A 27,100-nucleotide genomic window follows, 5' to 3' on the forward strand; every position below is an offset into this window, starting at 1 on the left:
GACCATAACGACGGGCCCAAAGGTCTCTTCCAAAATCAATATACCGTCGTAAGGCCCGTCTGGGTTGCACAGGCGAAAACTTGGGATTAATAGAAAGTCGCAAGTCTTTAATACTCCATCTCAACTTCAATCAGCTCTGAATGAATTTCACCAGTGGGCCAAGTTGAATAACATGTGACTTAACGCCAAGTAATATGCAACCATGGACATTAGCTTCGTGAGAGTTTGTCCAGTTCCCACCTCCCTTGTTCTTGATCAGCACATCATCTAGCACTGCAATGTCATCAAGTTACTCGGAGTGTTCATTCAGTCCAACCTGAAATGGGATGGGCATATCAACTCTATGACCAGCAGAAGCAAAAGTCGCCTCTACCATGGAGGTTCTACCTCCATGCCTCTACATACTCGGAAGATCGAAGCACCACAGCCTACTCCCTCTTAATCGGCTTATACTAAACAATCGGGTCGCGTGCGCGTGCGAAATCACTCGGGTTTTGGATTTCGATGCGATTTTTTTTTCTAACAGTGTCTTCAATGGGACAAACACGCTGAAAAAATGAAATGAAATTGTAATTCGAATTTCGTGTAAAGCCCCCCTCACACCTAACCGAATTGCCTGAAATATGCCTTGCGATGGCTGGCGAAATGCATTAAAAAAAGAAACATCGTTTTCAATGGTAACTGATAGTAAATCATATTTACCCTTCGTAATTGGGTTCGTAAACCTCCGGAACTAACAGCTGCGATTATTCAAATTCGCTCGGAAATTTTGAACATGTTTAAAATTTCTCGACGAATTGAAAAATCGTTGGTCATTTGTTTGAATTCGCATCTCTTATTTAGTCTGCTGTATTCGTTCGTTTGTCGTTTGTGTGTTATTGTCGCGCATAGTCCCTCTTTGCCAAAGTGGACCGATCTCGAAAGAACCCGTAACAAAGCAACACGATGACACAACGAACAAGATTGCCTGATCTATTCCCTCGTCTTCGTTTCTAATCGCACGCCATATAAAACCACTGCTCACTGTTCTTTCGTCTTATTGGGTTATATCAACCCTTCGCTCGCCTTCGGCAGCAATTTTCTCAAAGAGGTGAACCGAAAAATCGATATCCTTTGCATGTCATATTTATCCTTCGCTTACCGTTCGTTGATAAAATTTGACAATAGTTACTGATCGCATGATTTGACTGAAATTTTCGTTGAATTCGCGTGCATTTCGTTCATTTTTCCATTCGTCACCCTTCGTCCGCTTACATTCGGTCAGGTGTGAGGGGTTTAACATAACAAACAAGCGAATTTTGACTACTGTTTTAACATAATCACATTCCACATATATGACTTGATTTCTGTTGAATTCTGTGTACATCCCAAATCGGTATCTCCCAGCATTTACTACAAAGTCCACTTATTCTCTCTCCGGACACTCGATTTTGATCGTGAGGTACTGGACTGAAGTTATTGGTCACAAACACACGAACTTCTACAGATACACGAACTTCTAAGGATACCGTAGACCTTATTTTCCTTCTAATTCTTTCTTTCTCCTCCCATTGTAATAAAACTTTGTTCTTGATTTAAAGATGTTATGGTTTTTATATGTATATTTTTGTTGTAATGTATTATGTGATTTAATTTCCATCCAATCCAGCTTTGGGCTGCCATGTGTTTTTTAAATAAAATACCATTCAAATTCAAATAAACAGTATAAAATAAATCCATTTAGACCAGCAAAGTAGAAATAATCATAAATTTATGATTTTTGGTTGAAAACACAATTTGCATTGACTTTGTACATGAAATCACGCTTTTGAGCAGTTTTGGGTCCGACATGCACTCACAAAATGTTGCATAATTCCGGAACCGAGGACCCGGGTGTCACAAAAAAGGTCAATGTTTCGACTCTTAATTTGAAGCGCTACTTAATTACAGTTTAAATTAGATAAATACATAAATTTAGTCTGTGAATTTGCACAACTTGCTCTTAACGATCGCATGATATTTTAGGGCAGGACATTGGTTCGCTGTTTTTGGTATCAAGCGGCCCTAATTTGCATATTGCCGAGTAGCGCAGCTAATTTAATAGCACCTCGTATATGAGTGAGAGTTGTAACAGAAGGACTGGAACCTTTGGGCACATTTTCCTTGCATTTTGACAGAGGAGCAAAATCACAGTATCCACGCCTTTCTACATGTATCTCCCAGAGGATGCTATAGCAGCCTTGCATTTGTAGAGTTTCGAGATAGCGTTATTTATTTTTCTCTTAAATTAATCTATATTTGCCACGTCAATGTGTATATAATTAAAAATAAGGTAAATTGTATACTTTGTGGAATCATTTATTCAAATAACAAGAACGAACAAATATAAATCAAATTAGGATGTACGTGAGGTGTCAATTCATATTAAAGGTATTATTTAACTTTGTGAGCAGCCGATTTAAAAAATTCTCAAACCAAGATGAAACATGTGTACAAGTGCATGTATTAGAACTAATAAACCCAAGGGAAACCCAGATTTTGTAAATAAGCGTCTTATAGACGCGTAAATAGTACACATAACTGTATGGGATGAAATTAAGATGGTGTTTCCGGTCACTTTATATTTCAATTTTTGAAGCACTAAATAATGATTTTCGAACGCAATTTTTTCAGGGCTTCATTTTTGTAACATATCACAGACACAGATGACAAGTGTGACCTTCTAGCTCAGATTTTTTAAAAGTCAAATCAATGTTAGCCAATCACTTTAAGCATATTAAGTAAGCTACAAAAGATTAATTCCCACTGCTATGCAGACAACACACTACTATACATATCTTTCGCCCCAAATGCATCGCGAGATGATTAATCATTAGAAGATTGTGTGGCATATATCAGAACTTGAATACTTCAAAATAAGTTAATGTTGAATGATAGAAAAACTGAATTGTTGGTCATTGGTACCCCACGTCAGGTTTCGAAATTTGGGGGCTATAGCTTAACTGTTGGCGATTCGGTTATAACTCCATCAGATAAAGCCAGAAACCTTGGTGTAGTCATTGATACCCACTTAAGCATGGAATCACAAATCAACAATGTTTGTAAATCCGCTTATTTCATTTAGAATAAGAAAGTTATGGCATTTTAAAGGTTTCCCTTATTTTTCACAACACAGCAATATGCACAACTCTGTGAGTTGGTCGATGATGTCACTCACTCACTATTTTGTTTATTTTTTATTGTTTGAATTATACAATATTTCATTTTTTAAAATAGATTTGACAATAAGAACCAACTTGACTGCCCCATATTGTATTAAACAAAGCTAATTCCACATGTTCAGGGAGGAATTAATCGTTTTTTCACTTGACAATGAGGGGAAAATTAGAATATTTAACAATTCATATAATAAAATACAAAAGAAATAGTGAATGGATCATGTCATCAGTCTCCTCATTTGCATACCGACCAGGATTGCATATAACTATTTTGCGAAATTAAGCGAGACTTTAAAATGCCATAACTTTCTTATTATACATCCGATTTTGATGAAATTTTCATTGTTATGCTTGTTGGATTTCTCTCTTTTTATTCAAATCCACTTTTTGTTGGGGTGGACTTGTCCTTAAAAAAACTATTTATTCCAATAGAATGTACAGCACCTAGGAAGCTCTTGCAGCGCGATAGAATATATAGAAAAAGTTTTTGCGCTTTATGAATGCATATTATTATTTATATTACAATCTGACAAGTTAAATTAATTAATTCTATTCTACGTACAACGTCAGAAGTGTTGTCTCTCCGAAAGTATATGATGGATAATTACAACCATAGAGAGGACACGCATGTATTATTATCTATTGCTAACTATAACAAAATATTCGGAAATGATAATGAATTATTAAAAAGTATCTTATATATGCATAATATTATGTTACCAAATAAGAGACAATTTGTCGAATAAATAAAAGTGAATAGTATTCCTACTTTATGATTTACATTGTATGATTATATTGAATAATGCATTCTATGATTAGGGTGATAATCATTTTTAAACAGCCCTTTAATCGAAAATCGTATCCAGATTCATTTCGTCCTTGCGAAGTATAGTTTCATAAAAAATAAAGCTAACATGTAATTAAAACTCTTGTCTTCTGGACTCCCCCCCAAAAAAAAGAAAGACACTAGCGTACAGATGGACATTGACCCTGAAAACGTTTCATGACTAAGTAAAAGGGATAAAAATAAACAAAGGGAAAAAGGTGAAACGTCAAAAGTGAAACGGTTTTTTCAAAATCTATTATTAAATAGGACATTTGTGATTTAAAGAACGAAATTTGACTTGCTCCTTTCGCAACTTTTTAAAAATAAACTTCGGTGAACATCACTTTGGGTTCATTTAATCTTTTACCTTTTATCCATTTTGTACCTGCCTTTAATTTCCTATATAATTGTGTTATTCCCGCTTTGTACATCGTAAAATTGAAATGCATTGGCCTTGGCCATGATGTCTTCAAGCCTTGGCCTTGGGTATTGAAGCCTTAGCCTTGAAAGTTTGGACCTTGACTAAACGCTGTTGGATCTGGACCTGCCCCACTAACGGTTATTAGACCAAATGGAAATTGAACCAAATGGATATTGGGCAAAATGGCTATTTGACGAAGTGTCTATTAAACGAAATGGCATTTAGAGGAAATCGCTCTTAGACGAAATGGCCTGGGAAGAGGTGGTGCTTTAGACGAAGTAGTTTTTGGACGAAGTGGCTTTTAGACTAACTGGTTATGAGACAACATGACTTTTGAACGAAATAATATTGGACCAAAAGGCAATGGACGACATGGACATTAGACGAAATAGCATTGGACGTACAAGCAATTCAATCAGACACACACTCACACACCCGCACCCTGACGAATTAAGACTTCATTCTTACCAACAAGAAACACCCACATCGTATAGCGAATGCCTTCTGTAAGAAAGATATGTAATGACATTAGAATTTTACTTCATTTTCCATTTTACGTCATTTCCATGACAACACAGTGCCCGACAGACTCGAAAATTCTGTCTTGTTTGTCTCTAGCCCAATACAATATCTATCAACCTTGATTCCATAATAACCGCCGAATATTGGTTTTAGTACAAAAAATCCCGTCAGGCATAGGTGCACTATCACCACACTTTGGTAACACATTTCTTTTCCCAAAATATGCATTCATCATAATCTGCCGTAACACAGTTACGGCACATTTTGGAAATTTACCAAAATGTGCAATTTACCAAAATGTGCCTTACCAAGTGGTACAATGGGACCAAGTGGATATTGGACCAACCAGCAATGAAGTTAGACGAAGTGGATATTGGACGAAATGGCTCTTAGACGAAGTGGTTTGGATGAAGTGGCTCTTAGACTAACTGGATCTCGGACTAAATGACTATTGAACGAAATTACATTGCATCAAACGGCATTAAACGACATGATTATTGCACGAAATGTCTTTGGACGTATAGGCGAATCACCCACACACCCACAAACAAATGCTATCCCTGACTTTGTCTTTATCATCCACTACCGTAATTACCATTCTTTACATCATTTTAACCGTCAAATCTGGTTTTTAAGTTGTTACCAACATGTGCGTATTGTCCAAAATGTGCAGGCACAACGCGTTATAACTGCACACTTCTGCAAAATTTCTGCAAATTTATTTTACCCCAAAATTAGGTAAATTGAACATTTTGGTTCTTTACAAAAATATGTCGCAGCAACCATCATTTTCTAGTAAGGGTTCTGATGGAGAACGGTTAAGCTAGGGTCAATATTAATAAAATACATATATCATTATAACTGTTTGCATTTGCTCTGTAGTTCTGACGGTTGCTAAAGATGTGGAACGGCGAACAGCTCCACTACGGCAACGATAGACATTCTGAGCATCGTTCTAATCGAAGGGAAGACGGTGGGAGACATAGAAGCGGACTCGGACTACAGCGACGGGGAGCTTTAACCGATATAGATGATGTCAGACTGGACAGAAGAGAGGACAGTCATAATAGAAGGAAACGAAGAAGGTCGCTCACAAGGGATGGATCCCGAGACAGAGGAAACGCCGGAAATCCTAAGAGATTCAGGGGAGATCAACTTACAAGAGGTAGAAGAGATGGAGAAAGGGGGAGAGATGGAGGGCAGGGTAGGCCTGATGTAAGAAAAAGCGACGCGAGAGGCGACGATGACAAAAGAGGCCCATTCCACCAGCGCCACGGTGACAGACAAAAGAATGGACAACATGGAACTCCTGCAAGAGGTTGGGGTCATAGAAGCGGACTCGGACTACAGCGACGGGGAGCTTTAACCGATATAGATGATGTCAGACTGGACAGAAGAAAGGACAATCATAATAGAAGGAAACGAAGAAGGTCGCTCACAAGGGATGGATCCCGAGACAGAGGAAACGCCGGAAATCCTAAGAGATTCAGGGGAGATCAGCTTACAAGAGGTAGAAGAGATGGAGAAAGGGGGAGAGATGGAGGGCAGGGTAGGCCTGATGTAAGAAAAAGCGACGCGAGAGGCGACGATGACAAAAGAGGCCCATTCCACCAGCGCCACGGTGACAGACAAAAGGATGGACAACATGGAACTCCTGCAAGAGGTTGGGGTCAAAGATGGGGCCACGTGGATAACGCATCTAGATCTACAAGTCATGGTAACCGGACAGATGAAAATACTAGGTATGTGCATAGCCTAGAGGGAGGAACTAAGTACAAGAAATTATGATAATAATATTGATATCCTCCTTCCATTGCCGTATCTGGAAAAAATGTAATTCGTTGCCAAAAAAATCATAAAAACGCAAATAATTTTTTTTAAGGCAAAGGTCACCGACATTTCCGAAACCAACAGTACAAACGATTTCTGATAAGCGAAAAAAAAAATCATCCTAATTTTCTTGGGGGTAGCACACTGCCCCCTGTTTCCCCCGAGTACGCTAGTTGCTCCTTATTTGAAGATAAGCACTGGTTTCTGATTCATTTTTTTACAAATACAAATGAACTTATTTTTTCATATAATATACTCATAGTTCAAATCAAATATGACCAGATTATATTCTGGTGTGTGGCTTTCAATGAACCAACTTTGATATATTTCAGGGTACATATTAATTCAGTAAACTTCAGTAACCATTGTTTATTGTGTTTTCGACTTATTAGATCTTTCACCCATTCCTCTTTTGTGATAACCAAAGAATCGTTTGACGGATCCACTTCAAACATGGTCCAAGTATGAATATATGAGTCAAAACGCTCTGAATAATTGTGGGGTATCAAGACCAAAGATTACGGAAGCTATTACAAACACGATGATATATGGTTCTCGCAATAAATCGAAAAAAATACTAAGAGGTTTCAACTTCAAACTTGGCTTATTTATGCAAACGGGGAAGGAAAGGATCTGATCAGACCTAGAAGCTGAGTGTGAATATAATTTTGGCCTTGCAATTGCGGAGGCATAAAATTCGACTATATGTAATCGAGAACTCATTAACTGTACTGAATGTGGAGGGCCATATGCAAATCGCATTTAACAAAAATGTTGACTTTATCATATATTACTTTCGTTGCAGACACGGACAGTCCCAGGGTACATGTTCCAAGAACCAAGGCAACTTCAGACCTCTTAGTTCTAGACTCCTAATGGAAATTCTCGAAAAAGACCCTTCGGAGGCTGCTACTGAGCTCGGGTCCCTTAAAGGAAACCTTCAAGCTGATCTGAATGACGACTCGATAGATGAAATACGACAGCACCACTTTTGGAAGGCTCTAGCATTCATTTGTGGAGCTCTAGGTGCGGATCAAACAGTGACAATGCTCCTCACAATGACACTGGACTCGAAGCTATGTCGTCAACATTTACTCACATTTATGACAAGGCTAAGGCGTCATGGAGATCAAATCGATGAAAGACGATCGACCATGTTGAAGAATGTTTTCACTGTCTTTTTTTCAGCGATGCAAAGTTTGCCGAGCCGTGCGTCTGATATCAAAGTCGCTGTCACACTAATTTCCGACGCTGTATCAGAAATGGATGAAGATGAAAGACGGAATGAGCTTATGAAGTCAATAAAGATGTTGAGCAGTCACATTGAGGATATTGAAAAGGAGAGAGAGAAAAAGCGACAGATTGACCGAATTTCAAAGAATCCACCCCCTGACGATTTTCGCCAGCAAAACATTCTTCCTACCGTCAAGGAATTGCAACCTGGATATCAACCATTTCTTCGTCCTCATCTGACAAGAGGAGTGTATGCCGATGTAGACCACTACCTGGACGTTCAATTCAGACTCCTAAAGGAAGACTTCATTTACCCTCTCCGCAATGGGATATCTGAGTACCTAACTTTCAAGAAAGCTAATCCTGATAGGAGGGCCAAACTTCAGGATGTGCGCATCTATGAGGAAGCTCGGTTTGATAAATCCGTCCGCGACTTCTCGGGAATATCCCACTACATGGCTTTCAAGAAGTTGCCCAGAGTCCGATGGAACTCGACAAAGCGGCTCATGTACGGATCACTGCTTATCCTCTCAACAGATGATTTCAAGTCGTACATTTTCGCTACAGTCGCCAAAAGGGATGTTGACGATTTAGAAAAGGGACTGGTAGCCGTTACATTGGTCGACCGAGAAGATGCATCTTGTCTACAAAAAAAGACATTTGTAATGGCAGAATCATCTGTCTTTTTTGGAGCCTATCTTCCAGTTCTCCTAGGACTCCAGCGTATGTCCGGACATTGCTTGCCATTTTCAAGATATACTTTGAGTATGTTAAGGGATATAAAGCCACCTGACTACATGAAAGAATGTATAACTACTGAAGACGGCGAAATGATCCGAGAGCAAAGTTGCATCGATATCTCGCCATTGCTTAAACGGGGACAACAGTGTTGTCCATTAGTTAACGTGCTTTGTGATGATGCTTGGCCCGATTTGGACGCCGTAGAGCTCGATCATTCACAATACGAAGCAGCAAAGGCGGCTCTCACTAAAGAACTGTCTATCATACAGGGTCCTCCAGGTACTGGCAAGACCTACATTGGTCTTAAGATTGTGGAAACCCTTCTACGTAACAGAAACATCTGGTCAAGTGACGAAGGCATTGGCCAAATCTTGCTCGTTTGCTACACAAATCATGCTCTCGACCAATTTCTGGAAGGGATCTTAAAATTCCATCGGAATGGCATCGTGAGAGTTGGGAGTAGAAGCAAGAGTGAGCTGTTACGAGCCTTTAATCTGAGTCATTTGGTTGGTCGGAGAGGACGGAATGGTGAAGGGTACGTTCAACGAAGGGTTCGCCATGTAAAGAAAGAAGTTGACGCTGCAAAGAGACGAGTGGAGAGAACGCAAGCTAGGATAGAGGGTGCAAGACATGGGATAATCAACGAGTACGAACTACGTCATTTCATGTCATGGAAGCTTTACTATAGCCTCCTGCGGCTTTCTCATATGAAACATTCAAACTCCTGGATGGTAGAGTGGCTACTATGTGAATGTCACAACGATAGGGATTGGAACCCACATGGGCAGAGTGATAAACGCCAGGAGGAGGAGGAAGAAGAAGAAAAGATCCCAATTCACGATCCTGCTGAAGATAAAACCACAGTCGATGTAGAATATGAGCGCAGTGCCATCGAGTCTGAAAGAATGATTGATGTCGAATATGACGAAGAGGACTCTGGCGGCGAGGAAGAGTATCCATTTCTCGGCTTTGACTTGCATCTTTTGGACAAGCCAGATCAACGTATTTTAAAGAGGTTCATCCAAAAGAAACTCTCGGGTAAAGACGTTCTCGACCCACGAATCGTTCTATCGATTAAGGATGTTTGGACCATGCATCCAAATGACCGATGGGCACTGTATCATGTGTGGATGAAAAGCTATCTAGAAATGTTGAACGGAAAGTTACCATCTTATGAACTCAAATTCAAGCAACTTTGTGGACAGCTCGATGAGGCAAAAGATGTAGAAAAATACCATGTTCTTCGAGAGGCGACTATAATTGGCATGACTACAACTGGAGCAGCTAATCATCAACAGGTTCTACAGAGAGTCAGACCAAAGATCGTAGTTGTAGAGGAAGCTGCTGAGGTGCTTGAGGCACACATTGTCACAGCATTGAATGCGTCATGTCAACAACTCATTCTTATTGGAGATCATCAGCAACTTCGACCAAAACCGAATGTGTATCTATTAGCTAAGAAGTATCACCTGGACGTATCATTGTTTGAAAGACTTATCAACAATGAATTCCCCTACTCTCAGCTTGAGCTCCAACATCGCATGCGTGTTGAGCTATCTGATCTAATGAAAAGGCACTTCTATGACAATCTTCACGACCATGAAAGTGTGAAGCAATACGACAGTGTCGAATCAGTCCAAAAGAATATCTTCTTTCTAGATCATGCAGAACCAGAAAATGAGATGGAAGATACACAAAGTCACTTCAATCTCCATGAAGCCAGATTCATTGTAGCTTTGTGCTACTACTTTCTGCAGCAGGGGTATGATCCTCGTAAGATTACAATCTTAACAGCCTATACCGGTCAGCTGCTGAAAATAAAGCAAATGATGGATCGTAGCAAGTTTGAAGGAGTCAAAGTAACTTCAATAGACAATTACCAGGGAGAAGAAAATGACATCATCCTACTTTCGTTTGTGAGGAGTAACAACCATGGACATATTGGATTCGTGGGGATTTCCAACCGAGTCTGTGTTTCCCTATCAAGAGCGAAGAAAGGATTGTACTGCATTGGAAACTTCACTCTCTTTGCAGAGAAAAGTGAACTATGGAAAGGTATCGTAAATGATCTAAAATCATGGGGATTTATTGGTGATTCCTTGACACTGCAGTGCAGCAATCATCCGGATGAGATGATGTCGGTGAAAACAGATGATGACTTCAAGAAAGTACCTCGAGGTGGATGTAATAGAGACTGTGATGCAAGATTGAACTGTGGGCACGTTTGCAGAATGAAGTGCCACCCTACCGATCTAGACCATCTGATATACAAATGTAAAGCGCCCTGCTCCAAAGTAATGTGTGAAAGAAACCACACTTGCCCAAATCGCTGCTCAGATCTTTGCCCAACCTCCTGTTCAGTAAAGGTGGAAAAAGAACTACCCTGCCATCACTGGTGTAACACTAAATGCAAAACGGATATTTTGTCAATCACGTGTAAGGAAATGATCGAAAAAACTTTGACTTGCTCACACGTTCGTATTCTTCCATGCCACACACCAACCGCGGGACTTGAGAAGAAGTGTGAAGAAATCATCAACAAGGAATTGGACTGCGGGCACAAAAAGACAGAGAAGTGTAATGGAAGCGGGCAATGCCATGAATTAGTCTTGAAAGTTCTGGAATGCGGCCACTCCTGCGAAGCAAAGTGTCATAAAGATCCAAAGACCATCAGGTGTAAAGTAAATGTTGAGAAAACACTACCATGTGGACATACACACACTCTTCTCTGTTCTGCAAGTATTAGAGATTCGAAGTGCGACACGATTACCAGAAAAATGCTTCCATGTAGACACGAAATCACAGAAAAATGTTTTCAAAATTCAAAATGTCCAGAAACTGTCGAAAAAACATTGCCCTGTGGTCACAAATTGGAGATGAAGTGCTCGGCTGAAGTTGATGCAGTGGTGTGCGAAGCAAAGTGTAACAAGAAGCTTCCTTGTGGCCACAGTTGCAAAAAACAGTGTGGAAAAAATTGCATGGAGATCTGCAAAGAGACGGTCACCAGGCATGACTTTCCCTGTGGTCATGAAGTAACCGTGAGATGCTGCGATGGACCAGATGAATGCCCCTTCCCTTGCGATGAGATGCTAAAATGTGGTCATAGATGCAAAGGAACTTGTGGGGAATGCTCTCAAGGTCGTTACCACCTTCCCTGCAAGGAGACATGCAATCAAAAGCTCATATGTGGGCATAAATGCGTCCTCAGTTGTGGAGCACCGTGTCTTTCGTGTAAGAAGAAATGTCTTCGGCGCTGCCGTCACTCGCAGTGCAAACATCCTTGCATTGAGCCATGTGAAATTTGTTTGAAACGATGCAACTGGAAATGTGATCACTACAAGTGTACGAAACTGTGCTGCGAGCCTTGTGACAGACCTCCGTGTAACAAGCCCTGTCCAAAGGAGAGAAAATGTGGTCACCCTTGTATTGGTCTGTGTGGTGAAATCTGCCCAAACAAATGTCGCATCTGCCACAAAGATGATTCGGCGCTTCGCTTCTTTGGGACGGAGAATATAGAAACGTCAAGGTGAGCAGAAATTTATATATTTATAGAAACATAAAAACGTCTCCAAGTCACAGAAGAAAATTAAATTTTAAACCCATATGAATAAACTTCCGATGGACGTATTATCAATGAATTAAACACTTACGTATAGGTTATTCAATTATAGTTACTCATCATTTTGAAGTACTAAATGAACAATAGTTTTGTAATCTTATAATTGAATTTTAAGATTGCATTGCATCTATTTACTCAACAAGATCGTTTATAACACCACGAAAGTAGTAACGTCTCCCATTCACTTCATTGCTGCGACCTCCTTTTACGTATGTAAAACCCCTTTCACAATTGACGTACGACCATTTTTGACCATTTGGTCGCGCGACAGGTTGCAACAGGCACCAATCGCTATTTATCTCATGAGATCGCTCAGAGGCTTTCACAAATGTAACAGCTGTCGTACAACAAATGCAACCAGTAAAACCTTTGCACGAGTAAGTCACATTTGCTCGTATTGTGCTGCAGCGATCACATGCGAGTGTTGCCCGAGGAATTGCGAGTGGTGTAATATCAGTCTCAATAGTTGCACGACTAATTGCATAGTCGTGATAGCCGACGTGAGACAATGCGATTGCTCGTATGTTTGAATGAAAACAGTGTGAGTGTTCGTGTGATTGATGTGAGGTATTGACTAATTCCAACTCTGAGCAATTTGATATACAGCCATGGCTTGGGGCTTCCAATGGGATGTCAGTCAAGTGCGCGTATGTACATATCCCTATGTTTGAATGAGCTAATTAATCAAACCTGCACCATTAAAGATGTATGTAACAATTTGTTATCCATAATTATTAAACCACAACCTTAGAAGAGTTTAATTTAATCACACGAACACTTGCACTGGTTTCATTCAAACGTAAGATCAATCGCATTGTCTCAAGTAGACTCTCAACAAGGGCGCCGGAACCGGGGGGGGGGGGGGGGGGCAGGGTGGCACTTGCCCCCCAAAGAATTTTTTTTTTTTTTTTTGGGGGGGGGCAAAACGAGATTTTGCCCCCCCCCCAATGTGCCCCCCTAAAAGCAAAAAAATTATGTTATTTAAGGACAAAAGTAAACGATGAAGGCACTTTTCTGCCTAAGAATTGTAATTTCTTTTGTCAAAAATGAAAAAAATTCGCCACTGACGGGGCAATTACACATCATAGTAAGCCTTGCGTTTTTTGACGAACATGTCCCTCTGTGAAACATACCTTTGATAAGCCCCTTTTCCATCTTTAGTGTGATAACGTTTAACCTTTTAATGAATACATTTCAGACTAAAACCGAATGGCAAATTGAAAGTGGTTCACCAATGCATGCTGGCTGTGTCGGCTAACAAACGCACGGTCGCCCAGAAACTCTCAGTCCGGGATGGTGTGTCATCAATATTTTCGTCCGACAAGTTGTAAGATCTGACAACTTTCCTGTATTCTGATTGGTTGAGAAGCATTGTTACCATAGTAACTGTCGGATAAGACAGGACTTGTCGGATAAAACGTCCTACAAGTCCTTTCATGAAACGCTCCCCGGACCCGATATCACCAACGCGCGTGAACGCTGCAACATATGGAATCTGAAAATAGCTGTAAAACCGAAAAGTTTAAAGAGTTATAGAGGATTGAGTAGTTGCTTATTGGATAAATGAGAAGATGCTAGCTTGAGTCGGCGAATGGAGTGCAGAGCAGGGGTCATCTATCAACTAATCAAGCCTCTTCAAGTCTTCAACCTTTTCTGGTTTACTGTATCAGGACTACGCTCATTTGAACAAAAAATTACTCGACTATCAACTGTCTACTTCCTCCTGTCAATTTCACTTCTTCCTCTATCCACTTTTTCGAAAACTCCACATGGTGTACCGTCAACCACATCCCCTGTTGGAATGTAATTGTTTTCTTCTAAATAATGTTACATAATGTACATTATGAACTGCCGTAGTTTGTTAATTCATGATTATTTACAAATGAATATTTCCTGGAATTTGATATTCATCATTTCCTAGTTATGGTCACATTTTCCCCAGAAAATATGTAAAGAAAAAAGAAGATTTTGAAGGGGTCATCCAAAAATGCTTCCCATGCAGCCATACAAAACATGCCAAAGGAAAGACATAAATCGAGTAATGTTTTAAATTTATAGAAAAGTTTTAAATTGTAAGACAATAATTAAGCAGGTCATATTTCTTTTTCCTCCAGTTACAAAATATGAAACGTTTTGCCTATGCATGGATAATCAGGGACTCTCTTCAATGCTGAGGTCAGAAATGATTTAAATAGAATGGGGCTTATCGTCGTCTGCCACGCCAGAACAGTATGACGTTTTGAATTTAAAAAGACATTCATTAGAATGTATTTTGTTTCTGTTGTTACGCTTCTTCTGCCTAATACACTCCTTAAAACTTTTGATAATTGTGCTCTCTCGCGTCGTCCGTGTATATAAATGTACATAAATAAATATTTCTGAAAGGATATTGCATGAAAAAAGGTATTATGAGTCAATATAAGCGTATTACGTGATTTAATTGATCAGACACGAAAACCACATTCCGAATTAAGCGATCGTTTTGCGCGGAGATTTCATAGGTTCTCATAAACTCTGAGTATAGTTTTCGTAGTGAATTCTATGTTTAATTTTCAAGAAAATTTATTTTTGAATTCTCTTAGAAACGTATCTTTTAAACTCCATTTCTACACAAAGTCCTTACCGTGGGGGGGGGGGGGGTCCCACGCCCTCTCCCGCTCGATCGCTTCGGTACCTCACGCTGTCAAAAATATTGTGCCCCCTTCGGGATTTTGCCCCCCCCCAAAAAAAACTGAAAGTGTTCCGGCGCGCCTGACTCTCAAGACTAAGTCAGTCTTGCAACTATTGAGACTGATATGAAGCCACTCGCAATCCCTCGTGCAACACTCGCATGTGATCGCACGACCACTCGCAAGAGCACAACACGAGCATATGCGACTTACTCGTGCACGGGGGTTTACTGGTTGCTTTTGTTGTACGACAGCTGTTGCATTTTTTAAAATTAAATCCTCTGTGCAATCTTATGAGATGAATAGCGATTGATGCCTGCTGCAGCCTGTCGCGCGACCGAAAGGTCGCAAATGGTCGTATGTCGATTGTGAAAGGGGCTTAAGATTTCAAAGTTCAGATGCGACCGGTCACGACCACATCGAGTTCGTGCGATCGTCTACAACGACTTGCGAGTGCTCGCAAGACACTAAGAGATCGATCTTGCACTACCAAGAAAAAAAACCGTTGTAGGCGGTCCTAAACTGGTCGTACGTCAATTGTGAAAGGGACTACCCAATATGAAAAATTTGACAAGTTCGCCGGGAGCTTGCAGCATAAGCTCACTATAAGCTCACCGAGCTTACCATAAGTTTATCGCATGCTTACGCGATTCCAAAAATGCAAATCAGTTTTTCTTTTTCCGCCAATCATGATGCAGACAAATACCGATCGCATGTTCACCGAAAGCTATAGTCGCAAGCTCACCGCAGGCTCAGCCCAAGCCCACCGCGATCTCATCGCTAGCTCACCGCAAGCTAGTCTCAAGCTCATCGCAAGTTAGTCGCAACCTCCCACAAACTCTCTGCCATCTAGCTGCAAGCTTGTCGCAAGCTGACGGAGTTCTAAATATGTAAATTATTACTGTTGGCGATAGTCTGTCGTCGAACTACATGTAGATCAACTAATGCTGACTGTTCAGTCTGGACCTGGGCTAGCTGCGCCATGTGCATCTGCGAAGCTTCAAATGTTCTACTTAATTCAAGAACTTGTGTGAGACTGAGGGTCTTGCCTTTATAAGAGGTCTTTCTGGAGCTCAGGATATCTCGTACCGGCTAAAAATTGCTCAATATTCGTTCTGAAGTTCAGTTTCATATCGAAACTCCCAATCATATGCCTGAAGCTTGAGACGCCATACAAAATCATCTGAACTCTCTTTTTGTCATGTACTTCTGGAGAATCCTGGGGAGAATCAAATAGTTAAGCCACGCGAATATCAGCTCTAGGTTTCAGCTGAGTCTCAGACTTCTCCCAAAGAAATACTGGGTCCTTGCATCACGCTCTTAAACCCCAAGAGTTGTAAAATTGATGCCTGTTGCACCGGTGAAACGGAGGATATGGTCTACCTGCTTACCCGTATCAATGTTCTTAACTGAGAAGAATAGCTCACACTCCGGGGGGGGGGGGGCACTTCCATTGACGAGTGGATACCATGCGCGACCATGAGGTCTCAAAAAGCACCCTAAACACATTTTTTCCATACTCTGAAAATGCACCCTTTACAAGTATTGGCGTGTGAAACCCTACCCCCCTCAAGTATTGGAAACAAAACAATACTATTGGCAAGTAGTCCCTGAATTGAACCCTGAACAAGTATATTTCAATCGTTATGTCACGCACGTCGGTCATCAGTTTTACCTTTACCTACATCAGTGGGTTTAGTAGTACAGCCCCACTCGCGCAAATCGTACTCTAAACACGTACTGTTAACTCTTGGGGCAAAAAGTACATCCTTTATAAGACATTTTAGTCATAACTTTTTTATACCCTCGCAAATTTGACCCTTACGTAGCTTTCCTATCGAAAAAAATACCCTTTTACATTATTTTAGTGTTTTTGACTGACACCCTTATTACGTTACGTACGTAACGTGCCCTATCGTGAAAAAGACATCTTTTTTACGTGTTTTTTTCGGTCGCGCATAGTATCCACTCGTCAATGTAAGTGGCCCCCCCGGGCTCACGCTGTTGATGGAAAAGCTTGATTGCGCTAGCCCTATCAGGGTCGTCCCAATCCATAGGGGGTGTTCACTCATTAAACCTGCAGTCGATCACCACCAACAATAATGCTAATTTTAAAGTAAATGTGAACAGGAAAGTCTGTATGTGGGACCGTAGTGAAGAAGCACCAGTGGAATCTAATGAAAGTCTGCTATGAAATCGTTTCTAAAACAGTTCCAAAATGATTTAAGCTTCTTACATTGTTCACTGGGCTTTTAATTACCTGCCACCATGTACTGTGGTGTGGTTTGACTTTAAGATAAACTGAAATAGCGACACGTGGAGAGAATTAATATCAGTTCTGGTCTAGCCAGTCCGGTTGTCAATGTGCTTATGGAGTGCCAAAATCACTGGTTTAGCATGGATAGTAGGATCCATGGTCTCAGTTTTGTGTGAATTAAACATGAAACAACATATGACACTGTATGAGCTAATTAGCTGAGTATGGAGTTGATGCAAGCTCACAGAGCTTTCTGCTGCAGTCTGCGACCTCAGTGCATGCGAGCTTGCGCAGATTTCGGTTTCAGCCCGCGAGCTTGCTTCAAGCTCGTGAAGTTTTCTGTTCCAGCCCGTGAGCTTGCTGCAAGCTCACGGAGTTTCCCAACAGCGAGATTGCTGCAAGCTCGCGAGTAATTCTTTTGCAGACTGCGAGCTTGCGAGGGCCTTTGTTAGTAACGTGTGAGCTTGCGGCGAGCTTACGGTAAGCTTACGGTGTCTCTTGTAGCAGCCAGCAAGCTGGCAATAAGTTCGCTATATGGTCGCGTGCAAGTAGCGCAATCTTAATTCTGTATTCGCAAGCTTGTCGCAAGCTATCTGTGAACACAGATTTCTGCATGTAAGAGTAATTGATAAACCAGTTCAAAATACTGTAACGCAATGCGCAAGTACATACGCTGTTTTTTTTTTATTCACGTTGAACGAAGGCCAAAACCTACAATCAAAACAACAAAGGCAACAACAACATGATCAATTATTATGATCAATTCTTTCAATTCAATTCTTTATTCATTTTAATATGTTAATTATGTACAATGTAAACAAATGGAGATGCATTAAATTATACAAAAATACCATCGTATTATAGATAAACAAAACATTGCCTTGATTATATATTATCATTGTATGAAAGAGAACTTGAGAAAAGCACAGCGGCCTTGTGAAAAATGTGCTAAAATTTGTATAAATTACACAGGATATCTCAATCATTACAGTAACTTTGAATTAGACACATCAAAATCATATAATAAAATATTGAGAAAGATTTATTAATGGTTAGACAAGAGGGACATTTTAAGATATCTTTTTAATAAATCTAAATTTGTGTATTTGATTTGATTAGATTTATTGTTTCACATTCCACAAAAACATGCATCTTAAACATAATTATGAAAACATGACAAAAAATACATAGCTGTAGTATTTTACAAGGAAATACAATAATACGTGAAATATGAGGAACGTTTTAAAAAAGCAAAGCTTGTAGGCATATAGGTTCCCAGAAGAAAATAAGGATCAAAAACTCCTAACGCAATGAAGCGAGATAAATCAAATGAAAAGTTATCAATACATTACCGTTAATGTGGTAACTTTATCGATTAATAACATTATTGCATGAACTGCTGAATGCTTTTTACGAAAACCAAATTGTGAGTTAATAAAAATTTTATTGCACGAGAATAAACTGTTTTCTCTAAAATCTGGGAGAAAGTAGTCAGTAGTGAAATAGGGCGATAGTTACCCAATTCATCCTCAGAACTTGTTTTATGGATAGGTATAACTTTAACAACCTTCATTTTACTAGCGACAATACCACACTGTAGAGAAAGATTGTTTACGTGCGTCAAGGGCATCACAATTTCATGAATAATTTTAATGAGAAAATCATAATAATTTTAATGAGAAAATCATAAGAAATACCATATATATATTACACAGGGATGTCTCAATCATTACAGTAACATTGAATTAGACACATCAAAAGCATATAATAAAAAATAGTGAGAACGATTTATTACCGTTAGACAAGAGGGACATTTTAAGATATCTTTTAAATAAATTTAGATTGGTGTATGGGCGTATGTTACGTGGTATACAATTCTAATTCAACTTTTGTTCTCAAACATAGGTACATTCAGTTAGAAGATTGTGGACATTGTTTCGAGGTAGAAGGGCTCGACAGGTATCTTGGACTTGGCACAAAGACCGATACAACAGATGGCTTTACCAAATTATCGGTAAGAATGATAATACTTATTAATCATTTCGTGTTATTTACCATTTGACCTGTTTTCTTTAGAGGAATTCATATGCTCATGAAGGGAAAAGGAGACACGACCAAATATAGATGTACTAATGGGTATCTCTTCAAAAAGCTTACGTTTCACACCTATCAAGAAACGACGAGAAAGATTTTTGTCCCCAATGTTGTCTCCTGTTTTTCTTTGTATCGTTTTAAATTCTGTCCATTCCTGCATTTCTCTTGATAAGGGTAACACGAGAAAACATCGTGCATATCTATATTCAGCTCATTTTTAAATTTATTTTCTTTACCATCTCTTCAATCTCCCGGAAAAAATATCAAATTCCCATTTGTACTGAGTGCATTTTTGCAAATGTCCTAGCATGAATTGCTGAGTCTTTGTCATCTGATATCATCTCTATCGTTTTCAAGGTAAAGGCATGTCCAAGATGTGAAAAACACATTCAGTTAAGCCGTCGTTACACCAATCTCCTTAAGGAATCACCAACAATCAAGCATCGGATCATCGAAAAGCTACAGGATGCTCGCAGACACCTCAAAAATAAGGTTTACTCGTCTGTCTCATTGGCGCACGAAACAATTCAGTTTTTGCCAGTAAGGCCTGCAACCTCAAGTTGGATGTCACCTTCATATTCGTGGAGTGCTTTTTCAGCGACTGACCAACCATTCGTAGAGGAACTTCGAGATCTACTACAGGCTGCAGCAGATGAACTTGCCGATTCTTCTCGGAATACACTAGTAGATCAGCGCGAGGGCGACCCGTGGAAAGAGATTCATCGAATAACAGTCACGTGTGACTTAGCCAAGGTATTGATGGAAAAACCAAAAAAGACAGATGATATACCCATATTGATTGCTCTCCTTAAACAGGGCAAGGATATGAACTTGGCCCACTTCCTACTTAAGGATATCAGCAGGGCAAACGGTTACAGTAGTACTCTTACTGAACTGACCGCTTTCAAAACCAACCCACCTCTTTCTCTTGACGTATCCATGTGGTTCGTATGTGCCAATGGACATCCCGTTCCAAATCGCCAAATCAAGAAGGGATCTTGCGATGATTGCGCCAGGAAACTGGTCGAGGAAACAACACTTGCAGATGCATTTTCCAATGCAGATCATCTTGGTCATCCAGGAGAGAATGTTTTCGGCCATCAAGCTTTTCACGACCAGCAGGGCCAGCGGGATAGGGGACAGGGGCGTGGAAGGAGAGGCCGAGGAAGGACATACTACCGAGGAAGGAGAGGTGGACACAGAGGAGGCCGCGATCAAAGAAACTACAACCCGTTCTTTCTTTGAAACCCTTGAAATTGAGGTGTAAATTTTCATTTAAAACTTTTTGATATTCTAAGAATTTATCTTGATATCTTGATATATTAAAACCTAGACAACTTCATATATGAATTAGAATTCTAATAAACCTAACAATGGATAGTTTATTCGGCAGTGGAATTAACGCTAAGGTCCATTTTAGTATAAATTTGGCTGAATTCATGGATATATTGATTTTGAATTAAGTACAATAGTAATATATTGAAGCCTCTCTTTAATCAAATAACTTATACTAATTAGTATTTTCAGATATGCCAATGTAAAAGGAACCTTTCTTTCCAACTAATGTTGATCTCGTACATCTACGGTATCATGATATCGTTGTTTAGAAAGTGATAAATCTGATCATGCAAAAGCTCAAGCTCACATAAGCTAGCTTGACATTAATGCAAGCGAATACATCGGTTTTAAGCATATGTATATTTTAAAGCAAAATGATCTAAGCTATAGGGGTGTACTCATGTGCGATTGTGTGCATAAGTATATCACATAATCATTTTATAGGCAACAACTTATATGTTATGCTATATCTTAGAAATACAGGCGCGGCGGGTTGTGCTCTGTTCACAAGCATGAGTGGAAATATAATCAATTCTTACTCGATATTGCATTATTACAAGGGTTATCGTCAATTTTCACATCTACGAGAGTGCGGAATAACAAGCGAAATCCATAAATTCGAACAAACGAGTGGCGGATTTGCTCTTTTTAATTTCCAGAGTGGATTTTAAAGGAAATAAAATGAGAACCACTGCTCTTTTGGTTGTTTTGCACTTTAGCTGTAGCGTCATACGTAAGTATCTCCACCCACTCAAGGGCGTAGGCTGGTTTTGAGCATGGGAAGGTGGAACTTAAGTGGTATGGGTGGTGCACATCTTGAGGAGACGAAGTTTGGAAAATCAGCTGTTGAATGCAAAAGAACGGGGTACAAATTTTGTTTTGCTTGCCAGTGTCGGAACTCCTCTGCCTCAGTGGGAGGGTGCACGTGTACCCAATGCATCCCAGCCTACACCCTTGCCACTATCCACAATTCAAGAAGGTTTTATCATTGTATATACATGTACATACATATTATGCTATGATAATGATCATTTCCGACTGAACCTTTTTTTTTGTCTCTGTAGATGATTATGTATATAATGATATCTTATTCTTTGAAAATAGCGTAATATATTGTTTTAAGTTGATGATGATCCACAGCATCTATATAGTTATATTGTGCCATTTTTCTATTAAAGACATTAATAGGCGCAGGTTCATCCAATTAAGCTAATTACTACACATCTGCTGAAATAAATTTCCAGATTATAAGATTATATAACGGTGATTGTTGTTGGTCATCAGTGCTTCTCAGACAGGGGCGGCACCGGGACATTTGTTCAAGGGAGGGGGGGGGGCAGATCGTCCTGAAGCTTTATTCTCACTTGAATAATAGGGTATACGACCCAGATTTTTTTTACATTTTTTTTTTCATTACCCCTTTTCCTCTTCGTGCTTTGTTTCCCTCTCCCCTTTCTTGGAGAATCCTAGAGTGGCAGCCCCCTCCACATGACCGCGTACCCCTATATTAAGAAGTAATGAAATGTGTACATATGTGTTTAAATGAGTAAAACAGGCTTCAATCCGTTGAAGAAAACTTCCTATTGCATGAAGAGAAATACATACTGTATGCATTCATTCATTTATCATGTTTATAGTATATGCGTACTATGCTTACAGCTATGTTTTACTTCAAAAGAACTAAAATGACAATTTTTGTTGTAAATAAATCTATATCGTTGTATAATATATTGTATACTTGTGTGAGAAAAAATGTATGTGAAAAGGTATTGATTTGAAAACAATCTGACTTGTGATTGGAACACTTTGATTAAAAAAAATGTTACATAGTGCACTGACCATGCTGACCCGTGTGCCTAAACTTAAAGCATACAAAGTTCGAAAGCAAGCAATGTGTGGTTTCTCAGTAAATCCACCCATACAGTTTCATATGTATGGGGAAAGTAAAATATTTTGAGGAAAAAATGTACTTGTGTCACTACTTGATAACATAGTCATTGCAGTATGAATGTCTTGATCCGTAAATTAGTGTATATCATAAAGCTACACTGCTCATATTGACTATTTGAGGACTTGAAGTAGTGGTATGAATTACTTGGTCCATATTAGTTGTCTTCTAGTACACCTTTCTTCACAAAGTTATGCAATATCGAAGTTATGCCGTGGTTGCAATGTCGCTTTCCGTTGTGAAAAAAGTAATATGACGCGGGTATTGACCATTAACAATTGGCCTGCTTAACTTGATACAACCTCTAACGAACAATGTGTTAATGTCATGATAGTTCATAAATATTTTTTCGAGTTTCGTCGCATACGACCTGAACACGGCTTTTATTTTGCTAAAAAATATCAAATCACAAATTATTTATACCAAAATATATATATATCCTTTCACCTCTCCCTGTTTATATCTAAGGCGGCAACAAAAATACTTCCCAAATCAACTCCATTTGTTTTTAATATTTTGATATTTTGCTCATGGTGGTAACTTTAATTCATATAGATCTTTTTAATATTCATGCTTTGTATGTATTGTTGTATTATTATTTTACTTTGAGTTTTGTTACATTAGGTATATTCCATAATTTTATCTATGAAATATTTGTGTAATTAATCCAGCAAATGATCTTGAAGTGATATTATCGTTATATAATTTGTATTATGTACCGATTATTCAGTCAAATAATATTCTCTCCATGTACGGTAGAATGTGTCATATCGGATGAAATGTTATTTCGTAGATGCGGAAATTATCAACAATTTTGTACATAAAGTTTTGAAGATTGTAGTTATATGTCTATCGCGTTGTTTGGGATCATATTAACACAACCATGAGTGGGAATATAATCAATTCTTACTTGATATTGCATTATTAGCAAGGGTTATCGTCAATTTTCACTTCTACGAGAGTGCGGACGGAATAACAAGCAAAATCCATAAATTAGAACAAACGAGTGGCGGATTTGCTCTTTTTAATTTCCAGAGAGGATTTAAAAGGAAATAAAATGAGAACCACTGCTCTTTTGGTTGTTTTACACTTTAGCTGTTGTATCATACATAAGTATCTTCATCTTCCACTCAAGGGCGTAGGCTGGTTTTGAGCATGGGAAGGTGCACATGCACCCAATGCATCCCAGCCTTCACCCTTGCCACCATCCACAATTCAAGAAGGTTTTATCATTGTATATAGTACATATTATGCTATGACAATGACCATTTCCGACTGAACTTTTTTTTGTCTCTGTAGATGATATAATGTATTTAATGATATCTTATTCTGTGAAAGTAGCGTAATATATTGTTTTGAACATTTGTTGAAGGGGGGGGGGGGGCAGACCGTCCTGAAGCTTTATTCTCACTTGAATAATAGGGTGTGCGACCCAGATTTCTCTCTTTTTGACACTTTATTTCTTTCCCCTTTTTCCTCTTCGTGCTCTATTTTTTTTCTTGGAGAATCACAGAGTGGTTGCCCCCTCCACATAACCGCGTACCCTTATATTAAAAAGTAATGAAATGTATACATATGTGTTTAAATGAGTAAAACGGGCTTCAATCCGTTGAAGAAAACTACATATTACATGAAGAGAAATACATATAGTATGCATTCATTCATTTATACAGTGCGTATCAAAAAAAAGTTTACACTTTGAAAAAGCCCTGGGAATTAAAAAATATACAACATATGGGTAATTTTTTCACATATAATTATTATAATTATGGGTTTGGGTCTCATCTATCCAATGAAAGTAAAAGTTTTGACAGAATGTTACACTTGAGTGAGCACTGTCCATTTTTGTAAAGCTCGCAGAAATCTGTTTGCGCAGAAATGCTTGTTTTCACGCTGTGTCACGGGAAAGGGCGAAATCAAACTCATCCTGCAAAGCATTTCTCATAAATTTCCCTAGCACTTTTAGCCAATTGAAATAAAACGGATACATTCAAGCATTTTGTAACAATTTTGCCGCCCAAATTTGAAATTTCAACACTTAGTAAGCACAACCTTTACCCTTTTTGTGCCAGCTGGATCTGAGGACATAACTGAATCTGAACAAAAGTTTATATCAGACATCTCCAGCATTTTTCACTAAGTTTTATCATTTAAAGTTGGTTTACATTTCATTTTCATTTAATACTTGTTTCTCCACACTTTTTCCAAGCTTGGCAATGATTAACAAAATGAAAATCAAGCCTAAGCCATTTCATGTAAATCACAGCTCAGTGTAAAGCAAATATCGTCACGATGGACTCGGTGTGTGGGGAGCGGGATGGGGCGCAATGCACTCTTTGAAGTGTTTTGGGCAAGGAAACAAGTTTAAAAAGGTAAAAGATATCTTCATATCAATTTTACTTGCTAATTTCCACGTGTTCTTCATGATTAAGGTCTATTTTATTCGCATAACTATTTCAAAGTTCTGCGCAAATCATTTTTCACCAACTTTTCAAAAGTAAGTGGTGCTCACTCAAGCGGAAATATTTTTCGACAGTTATATCGTCATTTGCTTAAATGGATCTGTACCAATGCTAAAATGTGGAAAAATTGTCAGGATATTACAAATATATAATTGTACAGGATTTTTTCTAAGTGTAAACTTTTTTTTGATACGCACTGTAGTATATGCGTATTATGCTTACAGCTATGTTTTACTTCAAAAGAACTAAAATGACAATTCTTGTTGTAAACAAATCTATATCCTTGTATAATATTATCTGAGAAAAATATTGTATATTTGTGTGAGAAAAAATGTATGTGAACATTTATCGATTTGAAAACAACTTTGACCTGTGATTGGAACGCTTTAAAAAAAATGTTATGTAGTGCATTGACACGTGAGCCTAATTAAGCATACTAGGTTAGTGTGCGGTCTCTCAATGACTGTGTGCTGTACACAGTGCGTATAAAAAAGTTTACACTTTGAAAAAACCCTGGGAATTAAAAAAATATACATCATGTGGATAATTTTTTTCACATATAATCTTGGGTTTGGGTCTCATCTATCCAATGAAAGTAAACGTTTTGACAGAAAGTTACACTTGAGTGAGCACTGTCCACTTTTGTAAAGCTCGCAGAAATCTGCGCAGAAATGCTCGTTTTCACGCTGTGTCAAGGGGAAAGGGCGAATTCAAACTTACCCTGCATAACCTTTCTCATACATTTCCCTTGCACTTTTAGTCAACTGAAATAAAACAGATACATTCAAGCATTTTGTAATAATTTTGCCACCCAAATTGAAATTTCAACACTTAGTAAGCACAACCTTCTTCTTTATTGTGCCAGCTGGATCTGAGGACATAAATGAATCTGAACACAAGTTCATATCAGACATATCCAGCATTTTTTCACTATGTTTTTATCATTTAAAGTGGGTTTACATTTCATTTTTCATTTAATAATTGTTTCTTCACACTTTCCAAGCTTGACAATGATTAACAAAATGAAAATCAAGCCTAAGCCATTTCATGTAAATCACAGCTCAGTGTAAAGCAAATATCATCACGATGGCCTCGGTGTGTGGGGGAGTGGGGTGGGGCGCAATGCACTCTTTGAAGTGTTTTGGGCAAGGAAACAAGTTTAAAATGGTAAAAAGATATCTTCAAATCAATCTTAATAGCTAAATTCCATGTTTTCTTCATGATCATTGTCTACTTTTATTCGCATAACTATTTCAAAGGTCTGCGCAAATCATTTTTAACTAACTTTTCAAGAGTAAGTGGTGCTCACTCAAGCGGAAATATTTTTTGACACTTATATCGTCATTTACTTACATGGATCTGTACCAATGTTAAAATGTGGAAAATCTTCAGGATATGACACATATATGATTTTACCGGATTTTTCTTAAGTGTAAACTCTTTTTTTGATACGCACTGTATAGTTAGTCTTGCGATAACTATTCATAATTCACAGAGTAAACCCACCACACAGTTTCATAATGGGAGAAGTGTTTTGAGGAAAAAGTACTTGTGTCACTACTTGATAACATAGTCATTGCAGTATATATGAATGTATTGTGCCGTAAATTAATGTATATCATAAAGCTACACTGCTCACATTGACTATTTGAGGAAAGTTATGAAATTTAAAATTTTCCCTTAATTTCGCAGTAGTTCTTGGTTCATATCGGGGTTCATATGCAAATAAAGGAACCGATGATATCAGCCACTCACTATTTAAAATCAAAATTCCATATGAAGTATGAAATATTCTATTTCCATTGTTGTATCCTATTGTAATTCAATAAAGAGCCTCCCTATTATCAAATCTATAAAAAATAGATATTGTATTATACAGTACAATAAAATAAAAGAATAGTGAGTTTGTAATATCATGTTATTATATACATTTTGTGAAAAAT

The 27,100-nt window shown here is 38.6% G+C and overlaps 1 protein-coding gene across 1 annotated transcript in view; it reads left to right on the forward strand.

Moving 5' to 3' along the window:
- The window catches only part of LOC121407411 (NFX1-type zinc finger-containing protein 1-like), a 34,279-nt gene extending 13,369 nt beyond the window's left edge, over window positions 1-20,910 (forward strand). Inside the window, exons 2-5 of the mRNA XM_041598474.1 lie at window positions 5,849-6,708; window positions 7,602-12,296; window positions 19,221-19,329; window positions 19,767-20,910. Of these exons, the coding sequence (XP_041454408.1) occupies window positions 5,867-6,708; window positions 7,602-12,296; window positions 19,221-19,329; window positions 19,767-20,654 (6,534 nt within the window). The 5' untranslated portion in view covers window positions 5,849-5,866 and the 3' untranslated portion in view covers window positions 20,655-20,910. The remainder of the gene's footprint in view (window positions 1-5,848; window positions 6,709-7,601; window positions 12,297-19,220; window positions 19,330-19,766) is intronic.
- The last annotated feature ends 6,190 nt before the right edge of the window (window positions 20,911-27,100 follow it).

Source organism: Lytechinus variegatus, chromosome 2 (assembly GCF_018143015.1).
Source record: "Lytechinus variegatus isolate NC3 chromosome 2, Lvar_3.0, whole genome shotgun sequence".
Taxonomy (NCBI): domain Eukaryota; kingdom Metazoa; phylum Echinodermata; class Echinoidea; order Temnopleuroida; family Toxopneustidae; genus Lytechinus; species Lytechinus variegatus.